Source organism: Cupressus sempervirens, chromosome 9, assembly GCF_028749045.1.
Source record: "Cupressus sempervirens isolate cs-2001-9-10 chromosome 9, ASM2874904v1, whole genome shotgun sequence".
NCBI classification, from domain to species: domain Eukaryota; kingdom Viridiplantae; phylum Streptophyta; class Pinopsida; order Cupressales; family Cupressaceae; genus Cupressus; species Cupressus sempervirens.
In genome coordinates, this window is record NC_143126.1 from 508,471,637 (window position 1) to 508,495,143 (window position 23,507).

General features: G+C 35.3%; 1 protein-coding gene across 2 annotated transcripts in view; it reads right to left on the reverse strand.

Moving 5' to 3' along the window:
* The window catches only part of TPX2 (targeting protein for XKLP2), a 35,128-nt gene extending 19,637 nt beyond the window's left edge, over positions 1 to 15,491 (reverse strand). Inside the window, exons 1-10 of one of the 2 annotated variants that reach the window (XM_089800808.1) lie at positions 15,133 to 15,491; positions 12,915 to 13,079; positions 12,008 to 12,197; positions 11,717 to 11,825; positions 5,416 to 5,529; positions 5,201 to 5,295; positions 5,017 to 5,095; positions 4,815 to 4,877; positions 4,578 to 4,661; positions 4,386 to 4,483 (exon numbers count right to left, since the gene is read on the reverse strand). In XM_089800808.1, coding sequence (XP_089656934.1) covers positions 4,386 to 4,483; positions 4,578 to 4,661; positions 4,815 to 4,877; positions 5,017 to 5,095; positions 5,201 to 5,295; positions 5,416 to 5,529; positions 11,717 to 11,825; positions 12,008 to 12,197; positions 12,915 to 13,079; positions 15,133 to 15,271 — 1,136 coding nt within the window. In that variant the 5' untranslated portion in view covers positions 15,272 to 15,491. The remainder of the gene's footprint in view (positions 1 to 4,385; positions 4,484 to 4,577; positions 4,662 to 4,814; positions 4,878 to 5,016; positions 5,096 to 5,200; positions 5,296 to 5,415; positions 5,530 to 11,716; positions 11,826 to 12,007; positions 12,198 to 12,914; positions 13,080 to 15,132) is intronic. The other variant, XM_089800809.1, reaches the window with a different exon arrangement.
* Positions 15,492 to 23,507: the final 8,016 nt, after the last annotated feature.

A 23,507-nucleotide genomic window follows, 5' to 3' on the forward strand; every position in this document is an offset into this window, starting at 1 on the left:
TGCACTCTGATCCTCCACCCCTGGTGACGTCGGTATTGCATGCCTGTAGCAGGTCCAGGTCTTCCCACGACTGATATCCGCCACGACTAGGGGTCTAGGGGCAACACCCTCGTGGAGTCCTGGGGCAGGCGATACAAGGAGGGGTGGAGGGGCAATGCCCCTCGCCACCAAGACCAAATTAGGACTCCAAAACCCACACAAAATTGCATGGAACACACTATTTTTGCGATTTTGCGATTTCTTCTGATCCCACACTCTTTCTGGCAACCACTGATGTTGTCCCTTCCCTTTGGCATCAATCGTTATGCATTCTAAACATTTCAGATTTGTCGACATTTTTTTTTAAATGTTCAACTCTGCCTTTTAGCTACCTTTACTTATCTTGCATATGTGCAATATTTACATATATACAATATTTACAATTATTCTTTTCTCAGTTGTTTGTCCACGGAGGTGCGTTATTTCTTCCACGGTAGACTTTCGACCCATTCACTGCATCAGCTTCTTCCTTCTCGTCGAGCATCCATAATTGTATTGCTTCGTTACCACCCACTTCCCGAATCTGGTACAGCTCGACCCATTTCACCTGAAACTTGCCTGGTTTGATCTCGTTCCGTCCGTTATACTTCAACACCAACTGTCCCAGTTGGAACTTGTTCAATTTCAGGTGTCTATCATGCCATGCTTTGCGCCTGTTCTGTCACTTTCGTGGGCCCTTGTGCCTGCAATCGTTGCTCATCAAGTTTATTTAAGGTACACAATCGCTCCATCCGATTTTCCATATCGCCCAGTTTGTTCCCGAAGCTCGATACCATGGACTCCGTCAGCTACCCCTTCTTGCCGTCAATAACACCTCCACTCTGTACTACTGCAACTTTTATTAAACCCTTCCTCTTCGTTTCCTATGCAGACCGTATGATGTGTCTTCCTTGTTGCCGGCACCTTTCTGCTATATCTATGGTTCGACGTAACATTTCCTTTCTGCGCGGTCGTACGGTGGAATCTTTCCTTTTTGTGGGTTCATACTGAATGTTCTTTCCTTCAGCTTCGTTCCCACCCGCCTTTCCTTCTTCCGCTCTTCAGTGTCCGTCAACAATCTTCTGGAACCTCCTCCTGCATTCGGCTTGCTATGCCGAAATTAGATTTTCTTGCGCAGTACGTATTCCATCTTTTCCCTTCACCTTATTTCGATCTTTGATAAGCTGATTTGGCATTAATCTTCATTCCTCCCTCCTTCCAGGTTCATAGGGCAATGGCACCAAATGTTTAACGTACTAGGTAAAGAAATTAATGCATACAAACAATGGATCAGAATAGCAGATAAGAATAGCAGAACTCCTAATTTTATTCGCATACGCTAGAAGATGTTACATACAAATGATCATTACAATGATCTCGAATGGGGGTATATATACATCTCGAGGAACCTTCCTGAAGGTGTCCGTCGGCTACATACAACATGTCGGCTACATAATAAGAACCTTCCCGATACCAACGAAATACATCCCGATACACATCCTGTCGGCCGATACCGATGACATACATCCCAATACTGACAGTATACATCCTGATACTGACGGCATACATCCCGATACTGACGACATTCTTGTTTTGAACAACCATTGTCATGGCTCATAATTTCAGATTTTCTATAAATATAAAATTATATTTTGAAAAAGTATGACATACCCATGTACCCGTATCCACACTGGTACCCAAAGTACCCAAGAACCCCTATCCCCATGCAACCTACTATAAAACATAAAGTCTCAAGACAGACATACCTTTATACAATACTTATTATTGTATTATTCATTCTTATACTTAACTTCCATTCATACCGCTGTAGCATTCACAATAAACAGTTGTTTTTCAAAAAAAACAGCAACAACAAAGATTGACTTGTCTTATTTCATTATTCTCCTACTACTGAAACTTGATGTCATATGACAGATTCATTGTTTTGTAGTTTTGGCATGCATGTAATAAACAACAATCTTTGATACAGTGGATCTTTGATACTGGTGCAGCTCAATGTACCAGGTACTTTACACTAATTAGGGTACACAACCCCATTTGAAAACACAGTTAAAGGGCAAAATATCATAAAATAAATATAAAACATAAAAGTCTTAAAGACAGACATACCTTTATCCAGTATCTATTATTGTTTTATTCATTCTTATTCTTAGTTGCCATTCAAATCTCTGTATCATTCACAACAAACGGCTGCGTTTCAAAAACAACAGCAAACAACAAAGATTGACTTGTCTATTCATGATTCTCCAACTATTGAAACTTGATTCCATATGACAGATTAATTATTTTGTAATTTTGGCATGCATGTAGTACACAACAATCCTTGAATACATTGGATATTATTAAGTTATAAAATTATTTTAAAACTGGCTCAAAATATTTCAAGGTGATCTTATGTCTTCAGGTTTTACTCTTCTAGACTTCTAGTCATAATGTTTATAAGCCCTGTTTTTGGAGGCTTCTGTCCTTTTCCCCTACTACATCCTTCCATGTGTACACAAGTTCACTCATGTAACCCAATAGGCATATGCACAGGATATATTCAAGAAAACAAGAATTTCAGAGCTGCATATGCATAGAATGTGCTTGACAAAAGACAAATATAGGAACTAGAAGTAGCCGCCTATGGAGAGGTCTATTCATTTCAGAGTTGATCACAAAATATCGGTAGTCCTGTACAAGGGATCGTTGGGTAACAACGCTTCCACTCAAATGTGGTGAAATCCCCAGCTATATTTGGCAATTAATGCTTAGCCATACAAAAACACTAGCAACATAATACCAAAACGTATTTCAAAATATGGACATTCGCATACTTCTGTGTATCCCCTATTTCATTTAGATGTTATTGAGTCATTTCATTGATGTAAATATGCTTCTAGTAACCTAAACAGAAGGTAAGAAAATAAGTCTTTGAGCAATTTAATTGATGTATGTATGTTTCTAGTAAACTAAACAGAAGCTGTTAGAAACCTTATCAGCAAGAACGGGGTGATCTGTAATAAGAAGGAAATATGTTGTGAAAAGTCTATCTGGTGGAACCTATAGCACTCACCCAAGGATGCTCTGCAAAAAAAATGGGACTCACTGGGCATCAGCAAACATTTGATGACATTATTTCAGACGGATATTGAGTGGGAATACCTTAAGTCCAAGTTTAATCTCCCACAGACTCGGAAGAGAACTTATAACATGGTTAAGGTTGCTTGTGATAAGCTGATGCTTCCTAAAACCTCAGTGATTAACCACCTCGGACCTTCTACATATGCATGGAATGATGGCATCCCGCTGCCCCTAACCAAGGCCAAAATTGTGTATAATCTGATCACCGCCAATGATGAGATTTATTGCCATCTGAATAGTTGCTGGAACATTGCTTTCAATAATAAAGAATGGAAAAACATCCCGTTTGATCTGTGGCACAGACCCATTGAACCTAAAAAGATATGTATTCTATGGTGCCTCCTTCTGCACAGGCTACCTATTCTTAAGCCAAACAAGAATCATAACTTTTGCGCTGTAGGAAACCTGAAACTATCTTACACATTTTCTTTGAATGCATGTTTCCTAATGAAATCTGGGCTATGTTTGGGTTTCAGTTGCATCATAACTTCAACCTAATCAATATCATAACAGAAAAAATATTGGCTACCAAGAATAGCAGTAATTCTTTCTGGTCTCTGATTTCAGTTGAAATCTTATGGCTCTTTTAGAAAAAAAGATATGATAACATTTTTGCTGGTATTGATAGGAATCTTACTGGGTCTCTTGCGAGACTCATATATTTTAGCATTAAATGCACGTCACTCTTGTTCTTAAGGTGGATGAAAGAAAACTTAAAGTACTGCTACAGAAGGAACCACCATTGTGCTGAAGAGTGAAGTAACCTATGGATATGTCACTGAAAACAACCCAGCTGCACCTACAACCTTCGAGCAGGCGTTGAGGAGAGCTCATGACATGATTAGAGAGGACAAAGCAGAACCTGTTTCTGCGATCCCAATTGCTATAAGGCCTCCAGCCCCGGTCACAATTGTTAATCCTGGCCCACAGGGCTGGACAACTACTCTCTCTAGAGACATAATTTTAGAATGAGGACATAGCTGAATCTTATAGTGTTTTGTAAATGCAGTAAAGATAAATGATTTGTACAATTTTGTATATGTCCGTATTTAACTCTGTGATGCTCAAACTCCGCCGATATTATGATCCTGGATATGATACAATGCAGACAATGTGATATTGTTTACTCTTTATACTCAATAGAAGGTAATAAAACAAGAGTAACCTAGCCCCATAAACAATAAATCCAAAACAAGTTTGGGATCTTAATGGAAGCATCTTACTTTGGTGGGCGTGCCCGTAAAGCAGTTTCCAAGTGTGGCATTCTGGGTTCAGTTAGACCACCTCCAACTGTTGATTTAACATGGTGTTTCTCTGTAATCTGCATCCAAGGAAATCATCAATCAAGAGTTCAGCAAGAATGGAAATCGCTCCACATTATCACTTATGGGAGATTAATAACAATCACAAGTTACCCCCACTGAATCTGTGGATGATGAAATCGAAGAAGTTGTTGGACAATGTTGCATAGCTCTCTCTGATGTCTTCAAATTAAATTCCTGTACCAAGTGTGATAATTAATATCCAACTGAACAGAGCACAATTATGTGCTTAACAAACTGAGCAGATGTGCTGATTAACAAAGCATTATAATATGATGAAGGTGTAAAAATAAGCAATGTAACAAAAGCAATTGTGCACTGGAAATGGACCTGAAAGACAGGCAACTGTGGAACACTCTTTGGTGGCAAGGGCAGGGATGAAGCCTCTAATATCTGGAAATAAAATGAAAATCAACACAACTTGAAATCAGGAATTAAAATATGTTTGCAACCCTATTTGTAAACTATAATCATACAATTCATTACAAAGCTAAAAATGTTTAAGTCCAGCTTCTCCGGATTGATCGCTAACCTTTTTATTCAGTCGACGGGCTTTGAACTTGGGCATCTTTGCAAGCTGCTCTTCTTCTAACTCTGCGGTACTCTTCACCCTGCAGAACAGCATCTGTCAATTTATTCCATGCTGATTGTTTGCTGTTATTCCAACTCAATAGTTACTCAAGGTTCAATAGTACCATTATAATGGTAAATTGTACCTTACAGGTCGACTTCTCTGAGCTGTCACTAATGCAGGCTCTTTTGGCACAGTTAGCTTCAACTGAACTGGTTGGGAAAATCCAGCACTGTCCCCCTGAAACAAACCCACAATAGATTTGAATGGGAATGCAAAATAAAAAGCAAGCATTTTAAACACAGTATCAAGCTTAGATCAAGGTAACACAAAGGAGAAAATAAAGGAAAACTCAATAACCTTGGAAGATGACATAAAACCTCGTTCATTATGAGCACGTGCGATTTTCTCCTTAGTCGCAGATAAAGCAGACGAAACCTTGTGAGGCAACACCTGTTCTTTCACATTATGTATCTGTGTAGACAGAAGGCAATGGAATGCAACATTAAACAAAAGCCATCCAAGATCTGTCTCACTCATTCCTATATATACACACACACATTTGCACCAAACACCTAGTGATGATAATTCTTAAGAAGTTCAAATTCTACTGCATCTATTAATCAAAACCGTATTATAACATACCATATATCCAAGGGAAATTTCAATAAACCAATAAATGTATGCAAAGAAAAGCAATGCTAACAAGATCGAATGCAGCATAAGTAATGGCACACTCATAGTATGACAAAAAATTTACCGTGGAAAACTCTTCCAGGGAAAAATTTACTGTTTTAAACTAAAGATTTTACAAACTTCTGATTGTCCCTAATCCATGTGTGGGTCTTTATAGCAAATCAGTATAGGAAAGTACTAAATATAATTACTATACAATGGGAGTAAAAACATAGGCCAAAAAACCACCTAAAATGCCTAAAAAAGTGTGGCAACTATAAAATCCACAATGACATGCAAAATGTTCAACACATATCCAGCAAAATCATTAACATTGATCTTTAAGGAAGTCCTTTTTCTCACAGATGGCAACTAAGTTGTACAGAAATGACAGGTCAGATCATAAAATTCTGGTATCTAGTGACAATGCAGATATATGCTATTATGTATCGTCAGAAACTTATGTGTTGTTTTTCTACAATTGAAAAATACAATTCTTTCGCTCTAGATTATGTGCTCCTGCTTGCATTCTGAAAAGGTCCAGGTTTAGACAAAAGCCATCCCAATTTGGTCTCATTCATTCCTTTATATACACACACCTACATTATTAACCTTCAGATGCAAACACCCAGTGATATTTCTTAAGAAATTCAATTTCTACTGCATCTATTAATCAAAACCATACCATATATCCAAGGGAAATTTCAATAAACCAATAAATGTATGCAAAGAAAAGCAATGTTAACAGGATATTGAATGCAGCATAAGTAATGGCACATTCATAGTATGACAAAAACCTTACCATGGGAAAACTCTTACAGGGAAAAATTTAGTGTTTTAAACTAAAGATTTTACAAACTTTTGATTGTCCCCAATCCATGTCTGGGTCTTTGTAGCAAATCAGTATAGGAAAGTACTAAACATTATTACCATACAATGGGTGTAACCTAATAGGCCAAAAAACAACCTAAAATACCTAAAAGGTTGTGGCAACTATACAATCCACAATGACAGACAAAATATTCAACACCTATCCAGCAATATCAATAACAGGTCTTGATGGCAGCTAAATTGTACAGAAATGACAGGTCAGATCATATAATTCTGGTATCTAGTAACAATGCAGAAATATACTATTATGTATTCTCAGAAACTTATGTGTTGTTTTTCTACAATTGAAAAATACAATTCTTTTGCTCTAGATTATCTGAAAAGGTCCAGTTTTAAGGTAGAAAATCCATAGAACCAACAAAATTGGAACTATCCTCTCTCTCTTACTCCATCCATGCATATATCTAAACAGCTGAATCTTCGATTGTATGATAATTTTGTCTTCAAAATTAAGTTTCCATTTGACATGAGTCAAGCTAACAAGTTATTTCTATTGTAGTCCTTGCATGCTCAAAAAATGGTTATATTTTTTTCAAAATCATTTTAAAAACAAATAAAACACTAAACCTAAACTAAAAGAGTAGTGTTCCTTGGGGAACATCTTAAGAATGTTGAGGGCAAGGGTAAATTGTCACCCAATTCCCCAAGGACCCCTCCACAAGGTCATTTTGCGACAGCCTATCATCCTCAAAATGACTAGGGGGCACATAGACTTGTCTCGTCCATCATGGGTATGACAAGGCAATCTGTGTTTTTGTCAAAAAAAAAAAAAATGAATTCCTAAACCTAGGAAAGGGCACCCCTTCATCATCGTGGGATGAGAGGTTGTCCCTACACCCTAAACTACAGCCACACAACTTTTCTAAGACTCTTTTTTTGGAAAAAGAAAATGAAAATTCATAAGCTTAAAGTGGGAGGAGCACTAATCAAGCTATAGGAAGATGAAGACAAAGAGGATGAGGATGAATATACTTCTCGGACATTAATCATCAATTTAACTTCAAAACTTGCACTTAAATAGAATCTTCAACCAAGAGAGTTGGTTTATGGGGGTTTACAGTTTCAACCTTCAACCAAGAGAGTTGTTTTTGAGGTGATTTAGGGTTTCAACCTTTCATCAAAATATTTAAATTATATAAATATATAGGTAAGTTTTTTCATACTTGCATTTCATTGTTTTTCCGATTTCATACTTCTGGATTTTTTATATGTTCAAAGTTGTTAATCATCAATTTAACTTCAAAACTTACACTTAAACCTAGCATCTTCAACCTAGAGAGTTGTTTTAGGGGGGTTTAGGGTTTCAACCTTCAACGAAGAGAGTTGTTTTTTATGGGAATTAGGGTTTCAACCTTCCATAAAAAATATTTAATAAAAAACTATAGATAAGTTTTTTCATATTTGTATTTCAATTTTTCTTAGTTCATATTTTAGGGATTTTCTTGATATGTTCAAAGTTGGTATCCTCTACTTTTGCATCTCATCTATTACAGCAAAAGGAATGTCAAAAAGATTAGGTTTTATCTACTTTTAATTACATTCGACATAAATATCAACTCTTTAGTTTTAATAGAAAAGAATAAAATCCTAATGGGATTGCCCTTCTATATAGCATCTATATGTGTGTTTTGTAAAATACTAAGTATGAAACATAGGTCACACCTATTACTAACATGACATTGACACTTTATACACTTGTCAATATCATGGTCACTTGTGTAGAAGGCATTCAATTCATTTAGCAAATGATTCTTTGGATCAAATGCAAGGATGCAAAGACTAGTTTTGTATCCTCAGGAATATTATTAGGTCGATTGGCCCAACAATGTGGGGCAAGTCATGATAGATGTCGCATGTGTGCAAGGCGACAAGGAAGTTGGGTGAAACAAGCTACAAACATATTTATATTGGAACTTTGTTATGTGCATGCCATGAACAATGCACTCAAGGACATTGGTAAAATTTACTAGAACAAACAGGTTGCAGCCAAAGCAAGAGACTTGCACATGTTTATTGACAATAAACACATGTTGCATGCACTATTTTGGTATGTGTTCAATAAGCAAATTATCAAACTTTTAGCAAGAAAATATGCATCATATTTCCTTCTCTTGAAGAGGATGACAGTTGAGAGCATATATGCATCCTATTTCATTCTCTTGGAAATGATGACTAGTTGCAAGTATACTTGCAACTAATGATCAAGGAACAAGTGTGGAACTTGCAAGCTAAGTCCAAGATAATAGGGATAAGAGCAAAGGACATGATGAAGAGAAACACGTTTTTATCAAATGCCAAACCCATTGCATCCACCATATCCTCAATTTTTACAAAGATTGGATGTGTAGACACTAATGCTACAAGCCTTGGGAGTCTATATGAGTGCATTTGTAAAGTTAGCATTACTAATGACACTTAGCATTACTAATGACACTGAGATGAAGATTGGCCTCATTAAGGTGGTGCAAAACATGAGGATGCCAAGCAAGCCTCAACATGTGACATGAATGGACCAAATTTACGAATTTAAGAGAACTCCATAGGTTCAATAATGTTAATGTATAGACAAGAATCCCTATTAGGCATTACTCCACCTGCGCATGCACTTATTTTGTTTATCCTTTTTCATAGGCTGAAATAACCCAAAAGTACCTCTTCATACTAGAACTATATTTCCTTTGCTCCAAACAACCATGTTCTACCCCTTAGATTCCTAACTTCCAATCACCTTGGGCACTAGCACCCATGTTTGTGTCCTAGTTGGAAAAGTAAGATTAAGGGAGATGATCATTAGGTCAAAAAGCATTGTGTTGAATTGCATATCATCTTTTTTCTAACTCATATCTTAATTATCTATCTTGTAATGGACTAGCACCCCCCCACCCAACATGTCTATTTAAGGAAACTTTTCACAAACATGGAAATGATCACTCGTCATCCATCCATCTGTTGTTTCGCCATCCTCAGTCACCTTTACAAACTTTACTCTTTGCACCTAAGACATGTCCAAATCATGATTTTTAGGGGCTCGGCTATGGAAAGCTCTTGAACATGCACTAGGCGCAAACATTTCCTTACCATATTCATTATTCTTAATGATGATTGCTTATGTTATTTTCAAAGACAGACAAATGCAAGAAGCTCTTGATGAAAAAGCACAAATGACACTAGCACTCCAAACATGTATATTTAAGGAAACTTTCCAAACATGTAAATGCTAGCTCATCATCCATCCATCCACTGTGTTCTCCATCCTTAGTCACCTTTACAAACTTTCCTCTTTACACCTAAGACACATCCAAATCATGATTTTTAGGGGTTGTGCACTAGGCACAAATATTGCCTTACCATATTTATCAATGTTAACAATGATTGCTTACGTTATTCTCAAACACAGACACAAATGCAAGAAGCTCTTGATGAAAAGCACAAATGATGCTAGCATTCCAAAGCGGACACTAGACCCCTAAAACAGACCCAACATGTCTATTTAAGGAAACTTTCCAAACATGGAAATGATCAATCATCATTCATCCATCCGTTGTGTTCTCTATCTCGGTCACCTTTAAACATTTTACTCTTTGCACCTAAGACACATAAAAATCATAATTTTTAGGGGCTCAGCTATGGCAAGTTCTTGAATGTGCACTAGGCACAAATATTTCCTTACCATATTTATTATTATTAACAATGATTGCTTACATTACTCTCAAGAAATTTACAAGAAGCTCTTGATGAAAAGCACAAATAGCGCTAGCACTCCAAAGTGGACACTAGACCCCTAAAATGGACCCAAGCACATACTAGACATATTGTGGCTAAAACATAAGCTTCCAAAACCTCATAAACACATTTTCCAGTATTCAAGACTCCCCAAGGTTGACCTTCAACCATCTTCAATGTTATATAATCGCTTAACTATAAATGCTCTCTCTAACCCTTCCTTGTTGCCTCTACTAGTTCTATAGCAGCCTTAACTGTTGTGTTTGATTTTTACGATTAATCCTCTTGTGGTTGATTTCTAAAGATTAATTTGACAAAGGATTTATCAAGGCTGGTTTACCTAAAATGTAACTAAATGTGAATGATTAGACACAACAACTGTTTTTGATTGTATCACAATTGGATAGGGAGATATTGGCACAAGAAAGCCTACTAACATGAGATCTCCATCATGAATAAGTGTGAGTTTCTACTTCCTTTGTTGTTGCAGGGAACTATTCTACAAACAACTTCACCTATTCTACAAGAGCAAAGAACCTTGTGGCTAAACATAGTGCTTTGTATGTCATTGACTATGAGATGATTAGTGCTATGAAAGTCTAGCACTGCAATGGAATGTCCTTGTAACTTTGTATTACTATTGCAAACTTAATGAAACTTGAATCATGCAACTGAATATATTTAGGATTTTATTTCAATTTATTAAATTAATTGTTAAATTGTTTACACATTGGAAACTGCAGTTTCTAGTATCATTTTGTATAATTAATTTTGAGATGTTATATTAAAATGTTAGCAGCATCTTTCCATTGTCACCAAACTCTAAGGAAAAATTATATTCCCTAAAAACTATGCCTCTTTTCCAAGATTTTGTAGAAGATTAAAGAGAAAAGGCCACAATCAACAATCACACACAAGATTATTGTCAAATAAGATAAGTTTATCTTGGTGGTAACTTTGAAGCCCATGAGAAGCTGTAATATTTAAACGTTGACATCACAACATATCATGGAAACTAAAAATGTCTTTCCAATAGACCCTTAAATAAGAAAATGTTTTTTGAAAACAATCAAGAAAAGGCTACCAGATAACCATCTAAACCTGAACGAAATGAGCATACAACGTAAACTATATTCTAGATTTAACAACTCTAGGACTACATTTATTCTTTGTGATCTTGCCCGTACATCTATTTCTATTGGACTTCAATAAGAATTTGACTTGCACAAGTTTCAGATCATTTCAGGACTTATTGCTCAAAAGCTATAATATATTTCTGAGTTTATCATTAAAGCATTAAAATTTCTAACAATGACCAGTTCATATCATAACAAGTCACAAGATAGAATATAATGGGTTCATCTAAGCCCACCTGCCGCAACCGACCTCCTTCAAGTTTCTGCCTTTTCACAGCTTGGTTTTCTTCAGCTGTGCTCTTCTCAGCTACTTTTTCTTTATTTGCTAGAACAATCGGAGTGCACCTAAATATCAAAGAGTGAAATAAACATGTAAATTCAGAAAAAAAAAATTTTAAAGCCCCAGTTTCAAATGAAATAGAAGCTAATTGCTCTTTTATAACATGTTCTCTAAATGTAAACTACTTATCACCAAATTTGGCAAAAGGCAACCTCTTTAAATAAAGTTTACCAGAAATAGAATGTACCTTCCTTTGACTTGCTTTGTACTTTTGATGTCTCTTCTCCCACGTACACCACTGGAATCAATTCTTTTTGCTAAGTGGCTTGCTGTAGGTTTTGTTAATGTTGACTTACTGGAGAAGGGAGGGATTCTTTTAACAGTCTCTTGAGCTAAAATCATATTAACTTGTCCTCTAGGGGTACAGATCTCCATATCTGAGCTCCACAATATGAATATCCACAAGTAAGCAACTTAATAATTACAAATTTACAATATTACAACAGAAAATACAAGGTACTCTTATCCATCTTCAAATTTCAGAAGTTACAGTTAACCAATCCATTTAGTGCTCTCTTGTTTTGCATAGTTACAGACTTGGCACTCATTAGGAACAATAAGCAACACTGGCAATATCATGACCGAATTTTTTATGTTACGTAGAAAAGGTCATAAACCCTTCCATCATTACAGAATGAAAATAGCACATATCCTGCTGAATAGAATCATAATACTACTGAATTACAGAATGCAAACAAAGGCATTGAATATAACTACAGTCAATAATAATTTATTAAGGAAATCAAATTAATGGAATTCAGAAAACAAACAAAAATAGCATTAAGTATTAGATTGGAAGATATCTCACAAAAATCCATCAGATTAGAATGCATACAACAACCAGGCTGAAAATTAAATTTGCATGAAGTCAAGGCCTAGATGCTAGTATTGTTCACACCATATGGTCAAATATGTCAAGATTTCAAACACACCATAAACCATTATTTCAAACACTTAAAACATTATTCTCTTTCTGGGTAGAAACATTATTATGTTCAGTAGCATACAAATGACTCGCATTTGAGTTACAGACAGCATCAGAACATAAATGACTAACTTTCCATGTGACCATGGCAATGTATCTTACAACATACCTTCCGTCATGTCTTCTCTTTGACTGGATGTGAGATCGTCAAAATTTAATGCACTAATATCCATATTAGTATCAGGATGCTCGTGCCCAACACCTTTGACTTCATCAAGACTTTCTTTTATCTCATCTGATAATGTTTCCCTTTCTTTAATCTTGGCCACATAAGCTGCATAAAAGAACAAGAATTTAATTTAATACTTTTTCTTATTACAAACTGCACTAAAATGATTCATTTGATGCAACAAAAGTGTTCTGAAGAACATGTGACAATACTCAATGAGAAATTAAATATCAGTGAACCAAATTCTGGAATCAGTACAGGGTTCCGTCTATGGGACTAGAAGCCCATCACAAAACTCAAACTATAAACATCAAGAGATAGAAATTTTTTGCCTCAAATTGAAAAAGCAAAGGCTCCTCTCTTTTTTTGTATTTTTAGTCATTTGTTTTGACATGGTTTTCTATTTTACTGTCTGTAGTTCTGGAATGCTAATTTTAATATGATTACATTATAACATTTCCTGATTCGATAACATTTTGTATATACCAGATTGAACTTGGTCTACTCTTCTGCAGCCCTTATTTTTTCAAGCTCTGCAAATAACTAACTCAATATAAGTATAGAAGAACAATAAGAGCTGTAACTTCCTTACAGAATAATAAGACTAGCTAATCTCTTTTCTTTTTGTGGTCCATTCAGATAGATAAAAGTTGGCTGAATAAAGATCCTGTGCTGAGGATTACTGCCCCTATGAGTTTCCTTCATGTTATCCCTTGCACATTCCAAACACTGATGTAGAGAAGACTCTTAAAACATTCATCCCCAACAACCCAGAGCAACAATTGCTCGAAATATTGATTCCTAACCCCAAATTAGCAACAGGGGGCTGAAACTAATGTAATGTTCGGAAAATGTTTTTCTATTGCATATCATTTAAATATTTTACAGTCCCCCCAAAATCATCTTGGCAAAGTTTTGGAGGGAGGCTTTTTACATATATCATGCCTTCTGCATTCTCTTTTGGTGCTATCCAATCAGGAAGTGCGAAGTGGGACATCATTTTCCACTGCACTGCTGCTTGAAGAGAAAACAAAATTCCTTTCAAATATAAATATACTTCATAATTCTTTTATAGCAAATTTATATAAACCTTTTTTAATATAAATGTGTGATCTAAATTTTTTAATAGTACATGTTTGTATGTGTATTTTTGCACTCTGTTATTTTATTATTGACAAAAATTCTTCATAAATTTGACATGGGAAAATGCACACGTCCTAGAAGCATGAACTTCAATTAAGCCATTTTCCAATCCGTTTCAACATTTTTTTTGCCATTAAAACTGGGTATTTAATCATATAAAAAAATATTTTATTTTATTCTGCTACTACATATCCAAGACCAATCAACCAAATATAGTGATCCCTGGTTATAATTTACTTTTGCATGCATACAAAGTGCACTGCTGTGCGAAGTAATTCATGGACTGTTTGTATGCAATCTGCTGAAAAAAATACGCAAAGCTCATGGGTACACAATGCTCATGGGACCACATGCTAAAATACGCTCATAAGTTATCTTGGCATGAACCAGCAAAAAATCTTAGCTAGGCCCCTACCATGGGACCACTCGGTTATTGTGCCAATGTAAATCCTTCGCTATCCTTCAATTTGTTTCAAGCATGCCCTATCACCTAGAGATAAAGGAAATATAAATCAATTATTTATTGTTCTGATCATAATGTTTCTTGCAATCAGATAAGGTAGGGCACACCGAATGGTATATTAACCCCCTTGCAGTAAAGGGCGTTGAGCCCCATCCAAGAATCTATAGTCTAGCTAAACTGTAAATAGCATTCACTGGAAAAAAAACATTATTTGAGGGTCTTGGGCAATAGTAATCACTGATCGCAGGTTCAAGTCACACTAATGACTGTGAGAGTCCTCAATAAATCGGATATCACCCAAGAGAACTTGTTGCAACATAAAATATTTAGTATCATGTGAGGGAAGCGTTCACATGGATAAAATCAATGTAAGGAAAAGCGTGGGAACAGACTGGGCGCCAGGGCAAACATCACATTTCCATGATTCCAAAACAAAATAAACTATCTCAATTTCTTAACTTTTAGTGCCCAGTATAAAGAAATGCATTGTTTTCCCTGAGCTAGTGCTCTTCGCAAAAGATATAGCTAAAAGACAATGAAAGTAATGCTTACGCGATGCCGGATAGGTTGCAGCAGTGCGAAACCAGTTCTGGGCGTCCTCCGCCTCCTCCTCTGTCTCGCCTCTCACAAAATCAAAATAATGAGGGGCCGAGAACTCGTAATCTGGGTCCTCAACCCACCCGTCTTCCATCTCCTCTGCCCTAAACACCCGCAAATCTTCAACGCCCCACCATAACAAATCAAAAGTGCTTCTTAAAAAATCGCTGTAAATTCAATTCCTTAAAATCTTTCATCTCTCTGGCCTTGGAGCAGCAATCACCAGAGGAGACCGCATAGCTAGTAGATACAGAATCAATGTACAAATGGAAATACTGAGCGCGAGCTCCAATGCATGACCTGCTTGCTAATTTGGGGAATCCTTTAACCTCTTCACTATATCAATTCCCCGCATTGACCGGAGATATTCTCATTTATTTACCAACATTCTATGCTGACCGTTGGATTCTGGAACCTGCAAGCTGTTTAGGTGATTTTGAAAAATATTTTAAGACATGAGTATACAAACGTTAATGTTTTCACGGCGTCGTTGAGTTTTTCAAAAATAACGTTACAAAACCTTTAACGTAAGGCTAACGGACTTCGGCAACGTGTTTTCTGTATTTTACTGGGCGAAGCTATTTTTAAGTGATTGCAATTCGAGAAAAGGGTTTTCTTCCAACGGCTCTTTTTATTTTGAAATCAAGACGAATGTCCCAAGGATTTCCAATCGTTGGGGACCTTTTCCAACTAACATGATCTCATGATTTGGTCTTATATAGGATCTTATAGGGTTATGAGGAGAAATAATATTAGCTATGGGTAATTAAGCTAATTAAATAAATAAATAAATAAAATTTAAAAAAATCATTTTTTTATTCATGATATGTACTTTGAGATAGTACATTGTGTGAGTGGTTTAAATTGATGAAGTGCAAATCAATGGATTAAAGAATTAATTTATAATACAAAAAAAATTAAAATTATAGTTCTCTTATATTCTAATGATGGATCATTGAGTATGATATGAATTGTAATGTTGATGCAAATAAAATCTATATAGTTAAATTCATAAATACACACTCTAATTAATAATAGCTTAATTAGAAAAATAACTAAACAAAATTCAATCATATGAGAGGGCTTTGGTTTGAGTCTGCTTTAGCCACGTGATATCATCTTTGCCCATTATAAATCCAAAAAATAAACTATCATATTTCCTCATATAATTAGATGATACATCTTAGAAAATCTATTGAATATAACTCAAAAACTAAACTTCCTAATATCCTTAACTTGCACCTCTCCTTTTGTTTTCTTCATTGTGATGCCTTTCTCTAAACTTGACCTAACCAATTCAAACAAATCAATGGACCAAAATATAGTTTTCCATTATACATCCTAAAAATTGTTGAAGTTTGAAAATGGTCGTTACAAGAACAAAAGGTCACAAACAAAATAGAAATGAAAGCTAACAAAATAGAAACGAAAGCTAACAAAAAAAACATGTTTAATTCCCTAACTCCACTTTTAAAAGGTGGATGCAGAAATTATTTTGTGTGCTTTGTGTCACTCTCCCCTCTAAGAAATTTTTTGGACCTCCTTACAAGAGTGGAGAACTTCAAGAGATGTATTATTATCAAAATGTATTCTTCTAAGTTGAAGAATCAAGCCACAATGTTCCTTTCCACCAAATTATTTTTTTTGCAAATCATCACATTTTTTCTTCTTTCACTTTCAACATCTTGTTAGAATAAAGATTCTCTTCTTTTGTTGATCTATTTATTTTCTCTTTTTCTAGCCCCTTGAAAGCTTAGTGGTCATTACCCACTTAAAAGCAGCATTTCTTTGCATCACTGCGACTAGATCTTATCACGCTTGTGCATAAATTAGTACAAATAGACATTAGATTGATGAAATAAAAAAATTGACCTAAATTGTTTCTCCCTATTTAGCATGATGTTATTCAGGCATGCTTTCTATTTCATATTTGTGATGTGGACTTCATTGCTTAGTTCAATGCGATGTGGCTCACAAGTCAAATCTTTTTGGACATTGTAATTTATATCATAATTGAACATATCTCTACCATTTGCCTCAACCATCCTTGTTCACTCCTTACTGATGTGTTGGCCCTCTTCTTCTTTTCCACTAGTAATGGAATAGTTTCAACATTCCACTAGTTGGTTTTGACAACTTTTAATCTTTAAAAACTCTACATCACATATGGAGCTCTCAAAGACTTTCAACTCTATTACAACTTCCTCTCTAGTATGGAACACTTCTACTACTATAATTGGGTTTCCTCTTATGATTTTTTGCATTCCTTCTCATTATAGTACTATGACTCTTCTTTTTTTGTATTGTAATCCCCAATGCCTTCCCCTTCTTTAGGTAACTCAAGGTAATAGCTATATCAATCACATTTATCTCTTCATCTATATTTGTATCCTTATCTCATTCATCTATTAGTTCTCTTTGGATTTCTTACCACATTTAAGGGTCTTTATCTACTAATGTTTTGTCTGCTCTTTGATCTAGATGTAATCGTTCATTGTTCTAACAAGTCCATCCCTTGACTAAATCTTGTCGCAACAACTTTCCTCTCTCAAAATAGCTTTTGTTACAAGGTGAGTATTTATCTTCACCATTCTCTTTTCACTTCCCATAACTGTTTGACACTTTTGTTCTAGATCAATTTTTTCTTGCTTGCTTCTTTTTGTATAACTTGCATTATTCCAATAGAAATTGTAACTCTTCCAACTCAATCTCTATTTTTTCTACTATTACCATTGGTCCTTTGTTAGCCATCGCTTCTACCTTTGTCTTATATTTTCTTCCACCCCAATTATCATTTTTCTTACATTATAATCTAACTCCATATTTGACTTTGTAGTCAAAGCTCAAATAAATAATTATCTCCTGCTTTTAATTTTGCTTACATATTCAAGGCTATCCTAACCATTTTCAATGTAGGTGTCAATGCCCCCCTTATTAAAGATCGAAAGATAATAGAACTAAAGCAAACTAGAACAGAGCTCTCATAGTAGTATTCTGTACACAACCTTTATGTTAACTTTCTCTCATTTGGATTTTGTGTAGGGGAGAATGTGAATCAAGGAAAAAAAATCCTAGGTTCATTACATAGCCCAACAACTCAAGAGGGGGTCAAGGAGAAAGATTATTTCCGACCAATCCTCAAAGATATTAAATCTTAGTACATTAATGCAATGCCAAGATCTAAATTCCTAGTTCCAAACCTTAGCATGAAGTTTGAACTTGAATTATGATGAAGCAACAATGCATAGATTTGAGGATAACCAAGAAAGTATACCAAGCCCCCAAGGCTAAAGTACTCTAAGCCAAACTCATAATTTGTATTTTCTACACCATGATTGAATATTGAATGCTTGGATGATAGAGAAGATGAAGAACTCTCTCAGTTCAAAGGATATTTTCAAGCCTCCTTGCTTTCACCTTGCAAATGTACTAAGATAAATTGGGATGTCCATAATGGCTTGTCCACGTGAATTATGTGCATGCTTACTTTCTTTTTCTTGCTTGATCACTTGGGGTGTGCTCACTTATCATCATATTGTTCCAAATAAAGAAATTGAGGGTACTTATAAAATATTCAAAATTAACTTTCTCCCATCAATTGATTAGACAAGAAACTAAGCCTCAAATCAACCCTTGATTCATGGTTCGAAAGGGTGGACCCAAAATGGAATCCAAGCAAGGATGCACTATGTCCCTACTAACTAGGTGCATAAATCCTTGGAGTCTTGGGGTCCCAAAATAGGTCTCAGGCCTCAGAAATCATACATAGATTTTGAAAAAATCCTATTTCGATGCAGAAAAAGAATTAAAATGATTAGAAGAAGAGAAAGGAAGGACCTAAGTAAATAGATCCTACCTTGATTTTTCAATTATAGAATAGGAATGCCAAGGAGGACCTATTAGGTCCTATTTAAGAGAAGTACAAGAGAGATGTGAAAATGCATCCTCAATGAAAATTTAAAATAAAATTACATTAAATAGGTGTTAAATAGTCATAAATTGAAGTGCTTCCAATTTTAGATGGCACATTTACCCCCCACTTTAGCTAGATGTGATACTATGTGAATATACAAGCTAAAGTGAAGAAAACTTTTACTTAAAGAAAAAGGATATAGCGAAGTCCACAACGCCAAGATCTTGCAAGAAAGTATTAGCAATTGCACCCTATAGAACACACGTTAGTGAGAAATTCAAATTTACCTAGGGCTTTCTAGGAGTGATTATGTGAGGTTCATAGGTGCCCATAAGCTCTCTTGCCCCCAATTTTGGCTTGCTCTTTTAAGGAAGGTGAAACAGGGTGATATAGCTATCCATATAAACTAGATATGGAGAATGATGGAAAAGACCTTCAAAACTAATGAGGAAGTTACCAAAACTTCACTAAATCAGCTTTAAAGGGAGGGTAACTAAATCACAATTCCAATTCTCGTAACGACAAGAAAATCAAAGTTATGTAGCTCAAGTTATAATGAAAAGGGTGTATGCTTATTCTAAATACATAGAATGGAAAACCTTAATTGTAGCCCTAATTTTATTTTAAAAGAAGTTTATAAATAAGGATGCTTACCATTCATCTGTTACCTTTGTAGATTAAAGAAGTTGAAGAGAATTAATGAAGATGTGGAAGAAGATGTTGGAGCCGATACGAATAGAGGTCCTAAGAGAGGTTGTAGAAGGCGATGAACCCCTTTCAGAGGTAAGTAAAAGAATTGAGCATATTTTTCCTCTATTTGCACATTTTAACCTTTTTTATATCATATTTTTTAGGGATGTTGGATCTAGACCTAGGAGTTTGATTTTACATTGTAGGCAAGTCGTATTATGATAATAGATAGTTTCTATTGTCTTTGTTTAGTATCTAATAGTTATCTATTGTAATCTCCTAGAAATATTAGAATGTTTGTAATATTTAGTTTCATGTTTCTATAATAGAATGTGTATGTTCTTTACAATTGTTTCCTAAGGAAACATCATTTAGTATCTTGTATAAATTGATCTCTTGATCGCTGCTAATATTAAGAAAATATTTTCCAATTACTTCGTATTATGGTATCATAGCTAATACTCTAAGAAAATTTGAAAATAATTATTATTTCTTGGTTGAATTTTATTTTTTAGTTTCAAAATTATTTTCATGCATATCTGCTTCCAAAACCTCTAGTTCGACTAATGTTTTTTGCCAAAAAATTGGCCCATTTTGTTTGTAACTCACGATATTTTTTGGTCTGCAAACTCATGCCCTTCTGTCTGCAACTAACACGACTGAATCCTCTAACAATTGAGGGTTATTCTCTGATTTTACATGGAAGTTTGTTGAGCACGATTTCTTTGTAACTTATGCCCAATGTTTTGGCCACTCACATCCAAATTTCTCTGAAATTTGTGTGTCTATTTTGTTCCTCATTTTTACCATTTTTCAAAAGGTGGTCATTTTTTGCAGTATTTGAATGCATCTAGGGTTTTTACAAACCTCTGGTCTTTATTCGTGCCCATATTTGCAATTTTATCTACAAATTTTCCATTTTTCTAAGCTTTCTTGTAGCTAACTAGGATTTTGCTCAAAACCCTAATTTTCAGTACCATATCCAAAATAAGTTTACATATGATTGGTGGGTTTTTTCAGAGCTCATTTGGGTTGTCATCAAAAAATCTTGGATGCCTCAATTTTTTATTTAATAGATCCAAAATTTGATAACATATTATTTTTGGGCTTCTTGAGCTCTCTTCTGGGTACCTCTTCATTTTCTAGATCTTCTTCTTTTTTTCCTTGAAGTACATGTATTCATAGTTTTTCATGCTTTTTCACTGAAAATTGTGTCATAGCATCTCTGACTAGTATTTTTATTAAGGGAAATTAGAAGTTCAATGGTCATAATTATGGCATGTAGAAATAATGGATGTTAATTATCTTTGAATATCACAACAGCGATCATGTGATTCTGGGTGCTACAACTTGACCTAATCAAGTTAGTCCTCAATAGATTATATATGATCAGCATAATCAGGAGGCAATGATGCTTTTCAAATTATCCGCAGTTGATGATCATCTACCTCAAATTCCACGTGACAAGACAACTACCGAGATATGGGAGCATCTCAAGACACTTGTGAGACTTTAGTTAAAAGGAGAGTCTTCTTTTGCAAGAAAACTATGTTTTCTATTGTCATGGATGAGTGGAAATCGCTCCAGGATCACTTGAATAGGACTCAAGAAATACGCGATCAATTACTTGTCATTGGATGTAAGATGGAGGAAGAGGACATTAAGGCCAGAACCCTTAGGAGTTTACCCAAGTCCTATGAGTATTTTATCAAGACTCTCAACATCACTTCTACTAGTGTTGATATGAAGTTTATAGATCTATGCATACTTCATCTTCAACAAGATCGATGGAATCAACAGTTTGATAGCAGTTCCAACTCCACCTCCACAAAGAAAACCTCTATTGTTGAATCCTTTCAGAAGAATAAGGGCAAGTCTCATTCACAACAATCTTCTCAGCAGAAGTCCCCTACTCTAGCTTTAGAAGGCTCAAGGAAAAAGAACATCCAATATAACTATTTCCACAAGTATGGGCACATGAAGGTTAAATTTCAGAAGTGCTTAGTTGTCCTATCTAAGTAATCTAGTTCATAACCCATAGAAAATAGTGAGGAGCATACCAAGTAGAAAAAAATTGCCTTTTACACCTTTTGATATCTTCATGCTCTAGATAGATTAACCATTAAGGAGGGTATTATGATAATAAATAGTTTCTATTATCTTTATTTAGTATCTAATTGTTATCTATTGTAATATCCTAGAAATATTAGAATGTTTCTAATATTTGGTTTCATGTTTCTAAAATAGAATGTTTTTATTCTTTATGATTTTTTCCTAAGGAAACATCATTCATTCTCTTGCATAAATTGATCTCTTGATCATTGTTAATATCAAAAAAAAATTCTATTTACTTTGTAATAAGTCAACCCTGATTAGGAAAGTCGACCTTGCTCAAGAAAGTCAACCTTGACCAAAAAGTTGACTCTGACTAAAAAGGTTAACCATGTCTAGTCTGATCATGCTCTCATATAGATTAAAGATCATTGTATTGATAGATGGTTTGATTTTATTTGTAGGAGTGAGTATCTCGACAAGAGAATCTCGTGTCATAGACAATGTACTTTATCTACAAGAGCATGCAAAGTATGAGTGATGGGGATATTTAGTTACTCAAACATGGGGGCCAGTATTGGTTAGGCCAACTACCACACATGATATTCCACTAAGGCGTGATTCTAGTCTTGATGGAGAGGTAGAATGAGGATACATGTATATTTCATCTTTTGACTAGAGAGATTATAGGGACCTTAGAGGATGTGCACAAGATACTCTAGCTTCCTATCAACAGGCTCTCAATGAGGCCACATGCAGGTAGAGATGTAGATGAGATCTATGTAGATGAGGAGTATTGTGTGGGACATTGATTACAAATGAGATCTAGTGCATACCACATTGATCTCCGTTAAGTCATAGTGGGTCCTACCCCATCGATTAGATGATGGATATAATATGTGCTATCATGTGTCATGGCTCCAAATAGAAGAGGATAGTGTATGTTACACCCTTTACACATTTGGTATGACTAGTTGAGACAAAGAAAGTATTGATTGCACAGGGGAGGAGTATGCTAGCATTTCTATATTTAGAGTTGAGTAGACTCACCAAATATCAAAGAGACAACTTGACAATATATACACTCTTACAGGTTTGGTTATTTAAGCATTTCATATGCACTAGACCAGCAAGAATTCTAGTGGCATTAGAGCGGAGCCTTTCAAGAGTATATGCTTATCCCTTGGCAGAAATATGGTAGTTGAAGAGACAATGTATTGGAGTGGATTTGATAGGATGTGAGGAGATGAGATAGTGTGGAGACCATACCTTGATATGGAAAAGTGGCCTGAGACAACATACCATATGAGATACTCACAAAGGAGGATATTCTTAGATAGACAACAAAGTTATGTGATGATGGTGTACTACTATGGTTGTGTACTGAGGTAGTTTGGCCTATAATATGACATCCCAATTGTGATGCCACAATATATTCATCCAACTAGATATTTATATAACCTAGATCTATACCTAGACCTATGGTAGTTGATATCATCCCTAGTGATACAAATGAGGGAGAGGATGTCTTGGTGGCAGTAGGAGAGTATGTTGCATGTACTAAAAATTACATCCAATATTGGATAATAGAGGGAGTGAGACCCATTTTCCTAGAAGACTATCCCACTAGCAATCTAGGTTCATTCTATGGAGCTTAGAGAGGAGATGACAGAGA